Source organism: Lycium ferocissimum, chromosome 6 (assembly GCF_029784015.1).
Source record: "Lycium ferocissimum isolate CSIRO_LF1 chromosome 6, AGI_CSIRO_Lferr_CH_V1, whole genome shotgun sequence".
Lineage (NCBI taxonomy): Eukaryota > Viridiplantae > Streptophyta > Magnoliopsida > Solanales > Solanaceae > Lycium > Lycium ferocissimum.
Window position 1 is genome coordinate 11,339,551 of NC_081347.1, and position 11,961 is coordinate 11,351,511.

Genomic DNA, 11,961 nt, shown 5'->3' on the forward strand with positions numbered 1-11,961 from the left:
CCCCCCCCCCCCCCCCGCCTTGCCTTGCGAGATTAATTTTTTATTTTATGCCTAAGCGGGAATTCAAATCCAAAACTTTAGGTATTCGCTTATCTTTCCAAGCGAAGGACAAAACTTAAAGACCACAAATATGAGGAACAAAATTTAAAGACCACAAATATGAAGGACAAAATTTAAAGACCACCCCAAAAGAAGGACAATCCGCGCAAAAAAATGAATGGATCAGTCTACCCGAGTCCATGGCAGGCCCACTCAAATATCCCAGCCTTTGTTCAGATATTTTTTGCTAAACTGATTTAGAAGGTTCAACTTATTTATTAATGAAGTTTCATTTCTGGGGACATTTTTTTTTTTTTTTTAATTTGGATTATTGACAACTGTTGAATTAGGCCTTGGGCATATTGTGGTCTCTTCACTGCTTTCACGTTTTCTTTCAATTTTAGCAACAGCAAAACAAAAGCTATGTACACTTTTATAAGTTAAATTTCACTATCGGTTAGTAAACTTTGAGAGGCTTCCAATTTGGTCTATGGTAATATCACAATTTTTTACATGGTAATGTAACAAAAAGATGGTATCTGTATAACTTAAATCCTTCTGCAGCAAGGCTTCAGATGGCAACACTTGACTCCCTCCACTGACAAATGAATCGTATTATCCTCAATGTGTCCCCGAGATGAACCACTTCTTGAACTAGATGTCCACGCAGTATATAAATTTTCAGCTAGCTGTTTCGTGAACCCGTTATTACTAAGATCTAACAGTTGCAAGTGCTTTGCCAATGGAATAGCGGCTGAAAGCTCTTGAATGTAGTCAGATTCTAAGTTAGAATGGCTCTTTAAGGAAGTGCCACTACAACTTTGATTCGTAGCTCGTTCGATAGCATCCACCTCCACTTGTTCATCTTCACTATCAGGAGCTTCAAGCAGATTATTATCTGTATTCATTGTACATAACTCTTCTTGATAACCTTGTTTAGCATTAGCTGCAGACCCCTCCGACGTATGGTCTAAATGGTTAGCATCTCTTTGGAAGACATTCGAGCATTTATTGAGAGAGCATGGATCATGTAGCAAAGCATGAATTTCGTCTCGATCTGCATTTTCAGCCATGTTGAGCTCTTCCAGATGATAGTTGTCTGATAATCCCTCAAGTATCCAAAGAATGCCAAGAAGTCCCAGTTGACATTTCTGTAATAGCAGGACTCTGAAACAACACCGAGGATTACTCACTGCTGCTGCCAATGCCCTGCCACCCTGCATTCATACTTCACTCTTTAAATTTTTCAAATTGCAATAATCAGAGTATCGTAGTGGAGTTTTCCAGATTAACTGATCCAAAGCATATTTATTGAGAACTCTACCATACTGGGGTAGGGTGAAGAAGCATAAAGCTTTTCATGACATGCACATTGTCAGAAGTCAAGAGAATTAGTCCATATATATGTTAGATTATTATAGATCTATTCTATGTATTAGGTTTATTAGTAGAGCATATCACTATAAATTCAGTCATAATTAGAATATCAATAATTAAAGTAATTTTTTGTTACTCAATAGTTCTTATTTCAGGTAGTCTAAACTTATTTCCGATAGCGTAAACTCCCGTTTAAGGAGCCTCTTGTACATAGAGACCTAAGTAGTTTCTGCCTACTACCAGGCAGCCTTATACTGCCTTCCCAACCAATGGTCATCCTTCTTTACAATTTACTTGATCTTTCTTTTTTGGTGATTGTCTTAGTAGTCCACTCTTCTTTCAGATAAAAATTATGGCATCATTGTGTTCACTATTCTGGTCTTCTCCATCCAACCTCTGAACTACTGTGATATTTTATTATTAAAGCATTATATGATAACTCATAGTCGTTTGGTGGACAACTTGGATAGAAAGAAACAACAGAATTTTTTAAGGCAAACATAGCAACATTCATAGCCTTAAACAAAATTGTATTTCTTTACTAGCTTTTTGGTGCAACATTGCCATTGTAAATGAAGTAGATTCCATGCTAGATATGGTTCAGGCCTTGCACTCTTTGTAACTTTTAACGCACCATCTTAGTGCTTTTTTTCCAGTTATAGAATATCATTACTTATCAGGGGGGGAAAAGAGATCACTGCTTGGCAGCTCTGAAAAAGTTTACACACAAAAGGCGCAAAGGTTGTCGCATGTCCTATTAGGTTCGACTCACTTCACTCCTTGTTAGGTAACATTTTTGAAGAACTACAGAGTACACAATACAAGCAAGGAACTGAAGCATGAATATTAAAGAGAGAGACAAACCTCTTGCTTGAGCTGATTACCCCCAAGGTCAAGCTCAACTATGCTATTAAATACAGAAACTTCTGCATTTAATCTGACAATGCAGTAAGGTGTCAGACCACAAGATGAAACGTCAAGCTTCAGTTCTTGACTTTCCGTGGACAATGATTGCATCAACTTTAACATTCCATCCTGCAGAGACATTCCAAGTGTTATCAACTTTAATTAAAGAAAAAAAGAGCACCTTGTGCACAAGGCACCCCGCGATCACACTGGGTGCGGAAAAGAACCGCACCCTACGAGGTCTTATGTAGGCAGCCTACCCTGACACAAATGTCAATGGTTGATTCCACGGCTCAAACCGTGGCCTATAGCTCACACAGAAACAACTTTACCGTTGCTCCGAGACTCCTCATCATTTTAATTAAGACCACATAAAAAAAATTAAAAAGAAAAGAGAAAGAAAAAAGATGAGCCACTTACTGGTCCTATACTAGTGCTTCCAAGCAGTAGCCCAGACAAGCAAGAGCTCTTGATAAGTTGGCAAAGACTTTCTATTACAGCCTTGCTTAGCTTTATTCCCTTTAAACTAAGCTCTTGAAATCTGCAATAGGAAATACTAGATCATGCACTTCGCAATACTGGAACCAATCTTGAAATTTTACTATGTAAAAAGAGGAATTAAGCAATTCAACGAAGTTCAACGACTTGCCTCTTTAAGTCTGTAAGAGTAACCAATAGATTTATCACGGCATTTGCAGCTACGGAGTGGTTGTGTCCTATACAATGAAAGATTGAGACAAATAAGTAATGCATAGAAAAGGAAACATTCTTGCAAACTATCATTCAGACAGTCAATTATCTCTTATAAGTACCTAAAGAAAGATGTGTAAGCGCTGATCCAGAAGTCAGTGAGTCAGCAACCTTTTGAATTGTTCTGGATGTGATTGAACACTGCTCGATATTTAAACTATAAAGAGCTGCAGAAGAAAAGCTATGTGAGAATAAGTTGAAAAATGTTGCAACTGGAAGAGCCTGTAATGAGCCGCTAAATAAGGAGCCTACTCAATGTCTTGCCAGTTTTAAGCTAATCAAGTACTACTTCAATTCATGCAGAATACAATGCTATAGCGTACACTCTTCAGGAAAAGCAACTAGATGATAGATTGAATCTTGTTTTAATATAAAAGAGCAAGAATCTCCATACCTTTGCAATTCTGCAAGATAGTTGAAAGATATGATGCACATGCATCAGTTAAACGGTTCCCAGATATGTTGAGTACTTCCAATCGGGCGTATAGAACATGGCATTCACAAATCTGCAAATTAGTACAATCAGATAGGACCTACTGGAGCAATTCAGAATGTTGTCTTTCATTAGCTCAACTGCGAACAAGAGAAAAGATCACAAAAATGTGGTAAATTGATGATCTCAAATCACGAGAGTGATTTTACTGTCTGACTTAGGATACGATTAAGTTATCTGAGGTTCATAACCATTGATAAAGCAGTTTACGTTCTCTACCTGAGTTCCAAATCTATCTGCACGACTAACATTATCATCATTCCATGTTTTTCTGCCATTTGAGGCATAAAAGACCATTTACCTGAATTGCCATAGAAGTTTCTCATGAGAGATAATTCAGAATCTATCCATATTCTGAAACTTCTATAAGTGATTCAGGAAGCTAAACGTCATGTCTCAAAAACAGATAATGCCGTTACTAATAATACTCTAAAAGCACTCAGGTGTTTTTCTGTTTACATGTTCACTCTCATCAAGATTCAATCCAATATCCTAATCTTTGTAACATGTAAACAAAATGCTTGTTGGAAGTTTGCCTAGAAGAAGGCGAGCTCTAAAATGTCAAACTCTTCCGATATGTTCATGGAGTTGGAAGTTAGTATTTCAAGCTACAAAAGATGTCATCTAATTTTTTGACTTATGTAACCAGCAAATGCTATTTTAATCGCTGCCCTCAAAGCATGATATTTCAAGCATGAACATGGCTGTGTTGTGCACAATTCATGAGTACATTATTCACCACACTTATGGAAGAGGCAAAGAAAAGTCATATTTCAAAGTATATGTCAAAGTTCTAAGAATCATTTAGTAAAACCTGGAACAAAGCAGTTGAACCGAGTCGATTGCAGTGCAAATCCAAGGTCAAACCACCATAATTTTGGCCTGATGAGGTGAATACTCGCTTAAGCTTCTCCATTGTTCCATTTCCTGGTACATTGCCAAGATCAGAAAAAGGAATAGCAAAAAGGTAAACCTATATTTCACAGAAATGATAATGGCTAGGAATCAAGCTATTTGATGATCATAAATAGCAAGTTGGGATGTGAACTTTTCTGAAGCAATATGAAGAAAGATCTTGACCATATGATTGTTACCTAACAGGTTGTGAGAAAGGTCTAAGACAGCAAAAGTTTTGTGTACATAGAGGGCATTGATTAATGGTGCCACTGATATATCTTGCAGTTCGCAATCAGACACCACGATTTCATCCTCCGACACCTAGTAAACATATATCAAAAGAAGCAATCAGACTAATGATTAGGGGGTTCTGCAAACACATTCTTTTTATTGCTCTGTTTCAAAGATGATTGCTAAAATTGCTTCCATTCTCCTTCAAAAAAATCATGTGAAGTCCCTCACTTTAAGATATTAACAATATGGTAGGGATATTGGAACAGCCAAAACATCAATAATATTTTTCACTTGAATGATAATGAGTATTCCATTTATTAGCAAACTGCAAGACGTGTGTCATTTCGTATTTTGAGTGAGCGGGAGAGAGAAATAGGACACCTCATTAGAAATCTTTAGAAAAACTATCCTGTCTTCCACAAACTTCAACAACTATTTTAGATATTTTTCAAAAAAACGTGTGTTTATTTTCTTTGTATCAACATTTTTTGGATGAGAACAATAAATGGTACATATTTTGTGCACATCCTAATGAAGACCAGCAATCCCAATTGATCTGATAAAGAGAAATTCATAGGATATATGATGCATTCAGTCAACCAATTACCAATAAATAAAAAGAAGAAAGTTGAGCAGCAGTATAAAAAGCTAGATGGATAAATCAAAACAGTTAAAGATCAATCTAGTTGTTCCTTGCCTGGTTTACAATTTTGACCAAGAGTACTGAGTCATGGCTATTAGATAAAGCAGAGTAGAGTATGGAGAAAAGTGACTAGTAGAAGAGAACTAGGTTTTGTGCTAATTTACAAAATCATGCTACGAGAAGACGTCCAACTCTACCCTTGAAATCTGATTAGGGAGAAGTGAATCACTTTTTGTGTACTCCCTCACATCATGGTGTAATTTTTGTTGAAGATGAATAAAATGCAGAAAATTTAAAACTTAAAAAAAAAAATGTCCAATTCACAAAACCTTTAGTTCTGAGATGTTTATATCAACTCCTTGACAAGCTACTAACTTGTTAGTGAATATGAATGCTCCACAAAATCTCTGAGATCTTAGAAACAAACCTAAGGTATTCTTGGCAATGTAATGAAATCTATATTTTACCTCTTGATTGTACAGCATCTTAAGAACCTTCAAGATCGGTGGCTGAGACAGCTCCTCGCAGCAATCAATGTACAGTTTCATGAGATGTTTTGGAACCCATACTGCTGACGACAAAGTTGAAGCCTTATAATATGGGATATATAAATGTCATGGCTTTGTACATTCGAAATCTGAAAATAGCCAACAAGTATTTTTTTTTTTCCCCAAACCAACTCTTGACAAGACATCATCTTTCAAGAGATCAAGTCCTTTTTCTTGTTTACAGAGTTAAATTTCTTCCCTAGTTGCTGAAAATTCTTAAGACTTGGCATATCCATTATAGTTATTTGTGTTAATTCCATAGCAATCTCAAGAGCAGGGAAAGCAAATATCTCTTGTAGGAAAGAGTTCATTCATGTGTTTCAAACCAATATAATATTATACATTTCCAGCTACCTAAAAGCTATATTTGGCATCACGAAGGCTGCCACAATGAGATGATGACCAAGTCCTTGTCAGCTACCTAAAAGCGATATTTGGCATCACGAAGGCTGCCACAGTGAGATGATGACCACCTTGTCAGCATTGACTGTTTGATTGCACAAACTTCACTATATGGAAAAAGACAACTTTAGTTTATGCTTACTACTTTGAAAATGACTTGTGGTCAACCCAAATCTTCCTTCATTTCTCCACCAAAAGATGTTGATTGGATGAACAGAAGGTAGAAAAAGAGAGATAAAGATGAAATTATATGTACACACCATCTTAATGCTCCTTCCAATTGTCGCTACAAAATGTATACTTGGAACCTCCACAATTGAATTTGGAAAGCTTTAAATTCAAATATAAAGCCAACGACTGATGTACCAAAAAAAGTTTCTGATTTCCAAGTATTTTGAGTACAAGTTTAATGAAAGCACATCGATCTTGATACAAATGCATGAATTCTATGTTCTGCATAAACATAGGTTGATCGTTTATATTCTCTAATTTTATGTTAGACAGAAATTGTTCAGACATATAATTAGCGAAGTTTGGACTTCCAATTTAGGTTTAATTGCATGATAGTTTATTGCCTATAAGAGAGGCATATAATTATGCGAAGTTTTAAGGAAAAGACACGTCCTTTCAAATTCTTCCAACCTATAGAACTATATAAATTGCATGATTGTTATGTTTACAAATGCTAGTTTACAATTGGAAAAAAAGGATGGCAAGCATTGGATTGGCAGCTATGGATAGTTGGGGTCATTTGCGCCCCAATTCAATTTGTTGAGAAGACCATCATCGCTGAAACAATAGCAATTCATGAGGCTTTGGAATAGTTATACGGAAAGGATGGCGAAAGGCGGCGTGGCGACGGGCTCGCCTTTAAAAATTCCATGTCGTGGCGGCGTGGCGTGGCGGCCCTTTTATACAAAAAATTAAAATATTAAATATCCTATATAAATACCCAAAAACTCAAATACTCAACAAAATACTAGCATATATTTCAATTGAAAAACTAAAAGTAGATAGTTGATACTAAAATCTAAAAGTCTCCAACTAGATAGTTAATAAGTTATGTGTTACATTAACCAACTTATAACGAAGCAACATCTATTCTTCTTCACAGATCTTTAAAAAAAAAAAAAAAAAAAAAAAAAAAAACCTGCCGGAATTGGCACCGGCCGGCTGCCGAAGCAGATCTGCCTGGAAAGGCTAATCTGGCCGGAAAAAAAAGATGGACGGAAAGAAAAGAAGAAATAAAAGAAAGAAGGAAAAAGAAGAAGAAGAAGAAGAAGAAGAAGAAGGAAAAAGAAGAAGCAGCTTACCTGAAAGTGGCGGAAGCTGAAGGTGGCTCTGCTGCTGCTGGTGGAAGTTGGAATAAGAAGAAGAAACCAAAGAAGAAGAAGGAGGAGACGCAGCTGCTATGGAAAAGTGATGAAATAAAACCCTAGAAATAATATTTTACATTCTCATATGTTTTTAAAAGACAGCTCTTTTTTAAAAAAAAAACAAAGGCGACGCCTTGCTCGCCATACGCATTCGCCTCGCCATGCTCGCCTTGGAATAGTTTGCCATCACGAATGGCTGGTCAAAGGTTCATATCTTATTAGATGCAAAAAATGTAGTGGATATGATACTGAAGATGATGGAAGGCTCATGGGAGATGCTACATCTGAAGATATTTGGAAATTGATGAGTTCCTTTGAAGAGAATGTGTTAGCTCACAGTTTAGCTAAGTTTTTTATTTCGTTGTTACATAGGATTACTTGGGCTTTTGCTTTTCAGGCTGGATTGTAAGTGATGGTGTTGCATCCTTTGACTCTTTAATAAAGTAGAGTTGTTTGTTGAAAAAGAAAACGTATAAAACTCTAGTGACTAGTCCCCCCACTAGTCATTCAATTTTTTTGTGTGCACTAGAAAATGTATAGCAGGGAAGTAAAGACGAAGAATTGAAGTGCTCCAACCCATCTATATCAGCATCTCCAATTAATAGATAAGTTGGAGCCTTGGAGGTATTGACACTTGAAGAGAACCACTTCATTATTTAGATGATGTCCATTTTCTTTCTGCGTCAGGGGTGAAATTACAAATCTTCCTGAGAGTTCCAGGGTGATCTCCTCCAACCCCCCCACCCACCGAATTTTTCCCATCAATTAGACAATTACGTCTTCTTGAATAAGATCATCAGTTCTTTTCCCCATTCTCAATTTCTCACTCGATTCTTGAATAAAAAATACCGCTTCTACACCACTTTCCTAAAATTTCATCAATCAGGCTATCACTGATTTCAAGTCATCTTCGTATCCTTAATAACTTTTGCATTCACAGCTTTAGGGATTTAGAAACACACTAGAGGTTACTCTTTTGACAAGGAAGCTACTAACGATTTGAAAAGTAGCAATAAAGATATATATATAAAAACAAAACTAAAGGACAGGAGAATGAGAATATGAGTAAGGAACAAATCGGAAGAAACATACCGTCAATTGTAACGTCAATGTATGCCTTCCCAGCCATATTATCATTTCGGAGATTAACTGCTTCGACTGATTCTATAACTCTTCCTTCATGCATCATATGTTGGATGACCGGCACTAGGCCTATGAAGAAACTAATCTATATCAGATGATTGACATGTGATGCCAAGACAAACTAAAATACAAACTTATCCGGAGATTGTCTGCATTTCACAGTAGTTTTATACAAATACATTCAAAGATACGGATAGAGCAGATCACTTGAACTCTTTCTGCAACACAGTATCAGCCTTTATCAAGGTTCCTTAAAAAAATTCTGATAACAAAGTATATGAAAATTCTGCTTCTTTGCTGCTCTATGGCATTTTAGAAAAATCTTAGTAGTTCTCACACTGATAAATGATAATAGGAGCAGCCGCGGCAGTAGCATTAAGAAAAATAATAAAGGTTTTTGGGTGCCTTAATGTTGTAATCAAAATGCTCATCTTGCAAAACACTGAAACATTCATGAGTTGCAATAGCTATGTCTTCTTGTTCTTCAGTGAATACTGGTTTATGCCTCGTGAAAAGTAATAAAACAACAATTTGAGAAGGTGAGACTAACTACAAACTGAAACATAGTCCCTACCTTTAGATCTCTCCTCGGCTGGGAGCTGTAAATAGTACAAGCATGCTACCTCAACCTTCATATGCTCTAAGCTGAGCGATGTCCCAGCATTACCTGAATCCCATTTTACATGTACTACATTGTTGCCAATTCTGAAGAGAATATGTTGCTGTTAAACACATCAAGCAAGAGAGATGGTCAATAATTGCAGTGTAATAACAGTATTGCAAAAAATATGATAATGTTTGACAATGTCTCCTATAATGAACCAAAAAGATCCAATTTTGTACATGTGATGGGTCAATGGCGTAATTATCTTATTGCACATTATGCCTAAAGTTTGACTTATCACAAACTTACGGTGAAAACAAAAACATATAAACTGACTCAGGGTTTAACTTCCTGTATCAATAAAAGTGGCCAGTAACATAATATATTAAGGCCTAATTTACACTCACACAATGTTCACCACAAGCATGCAGAGTGAGATCAGAAATATTATTGCCAGAAACATCTGCATCGAATTCTCTGCCACAAGCTTCGAAACTAAACTTTGGAGCAGACCCTTTTGTGCTTGAAAATGTTAAATCCTTGTCGTCCCGTAAACCTAACTCAGGAGTCCTAGACTTGTCGGAGCAAGTACTTTCTTCAAGATTAATTGGGGTACAAGCACTGACGCCACATCCTGAACCAACTGGTGAAACTTCCTGCCAGACAATCAACTTTCTTGTTAATAATAAGCACTAAATCAAATTCTTCAGAAGGAAGCTATCTCTTCAAATTCTTGTAAAAGCTTTGAATACCTTCAATCCATGTGATGGACTACAGCGATGTTTTCTGTCTTTAACTGCAAATTTACCCAAATACTGGTCAGCGTTCTATTTCTTACATGATATAAACTTACTAGTAGCTGCAGACCAACTCACACTCATCAGAAGTAGCAACAGTTTCCACAGAACACTTGTGAGAGGTTCTTCTTGAGCAATGACTCATTTCACCCTCTAGAGGAGTAGAAATAATCCTGCTGGAGCTGTATACATCCTCATTATCTTCATCATCAGAGAGAACAAGACGGACACGTTTACGACTAACTGCTTGACTACCAGCAGGTCTCGACATGCTTGGGGACGAAGAATCAGGTAGCTCAGGAGAAGCAATAGTTGTTTCTGCATAAGCTGATTTCAGCTTAGCTAGATTCTTAGTGGGACGAACTAGTGATATCAAAGGCAGATCCTCTGATTCATCTTCGCTGCCATTAGATTTTGATTTCTTGAAACCAAATTTAGTTGTCTTTGGTGAAATGCTATCATATGATGTGATTGGTGATTGGCCGCCAACTTCTGTTTCACTTTCAGAACAGCAGTCCCCTGCAACGTATCGTGCTTCAAGATCTCCAATTTTTGACTGCTTGAGTTTGTCAATTGACAACTGCAACCTCCTGTAATGTTTCATCCTTATTACTGACACAGCAATATATACACACAAACACACACACAAGCGCCCTAATGACCAGTGATATTCAACATGAAAACTATGCACAAGACAAAAAGATCTAGATGTTACATATTACTGATGGACCAAAGTCCAATGACTTAGTGAGTAAAAGCATTTTACCTGGCCTCTTCCACGTTATCAAACCTGATCATCTGGCTATAGTGCATATTTTCTAGAGCAGACAACTGAATCGAGGGCTTTTTTGCCTGAATAGCAATCCTGCAAAATGATAATATAGCTGGCAGATATTCTTGATCAAAAAAAAAAAAAAAATTGGCAGATACTAAAAGGACAAAGTATTCATGAATTAGTTTGTTAACCATTCTTTGTTCTAGAATCTTTAGCTTTTCTCTTGCAGCTTTTCACTTTTCTGTTCTCAAGTAAAGCTAATTGTATGCCATCAAGTCAGCACACAGAAACGGAAAATAGGGAAAAAGACATAGTGTCCATATAAATTTTAACACACCCTGCATCCCAAATCATAGTCTTAGATTGACTAGGGAGATATTAAAAATAGAGTTGAAATTATATGGTAGCTTAGAGGAAAGTGGATATATAGGTTTGATATATTTTAGGGATGGAAGAAGTGCACACAAATTTTGAAGAAGTATTAATGAAGGAATGTTTAACAGAGAAAAGAGGTTTCCATTGGAGATGTGTTGAAAAGGAAAGTAAGATATCATGGGACAATGGAATATGAATAAAATGAACAGAATATATGATCTACTTAATGGATGCATCATTTTCGTTGGGTATCCATGTTGATACAGGAAATATTCGCATGAGAGAGAGAGAGAGACCCACACACACAGAGATTTTACTGAGGAAGTACATTAAGAACACAACATATCAAGCTTTTGACACTATTTTAACCCCGCATGAGATATTTAGTTCCAGTCGGGTGGCATCTAAACTCTTGCAGCCAAGCACATTTGACTTGTATGATGGATACCAGTCATTCAGCACAAGATTGAGATAGTAACAATAAAGATGGATACCTGTAACCCTCTTCAAAAGCTGCCAAAGCACCTCCCCAATTACCATTAGAATCCAATACATTTCCAATATTGATCTTTGCTAGTGCTTGTCCCTGAAATCACTATAAA

The 11,961-nt window shown here is 36.6% G+C and overlaps 1 protein-coding gene across 1 annotated transcript; it reads right to left on the reverse strand.

Moving 5' to 3' along the window:
* Window positions 1–496: 496 nt before the first annotated feature.
* LOC132061096 (protein TONSOKU) lies at window positions 497–11,951 on the reverse strand (the record flags this gene model as incomplete). Its single annotated transcript, XM_059453967.1, has 16 exons — window positions 497–1,256; window positions 2,281–2,451; window positions 2,743–2,863; window positions 2,972–3,038; window positions 3,135–3,239; window positions 3,467–3,578; window positions 4,380–4,492; window positions 4,660–4,783; window positions 5,807–5,907; window positions 8,758–8,877; window positions 9,383–9,530; window positions 9,820–10,068; window positions 10,165–10,208; window positions 10,288–10,799; window positions 10,976–11,074; window positions 11,854–11,951. Coding segments are annotated over 16 exons (2,853 nt in total), but the record flags the coding sequence as incomplete, so codon positions are not given.
* Window positions 11,952–11,961: the final 10 nt, after the last annotated feature.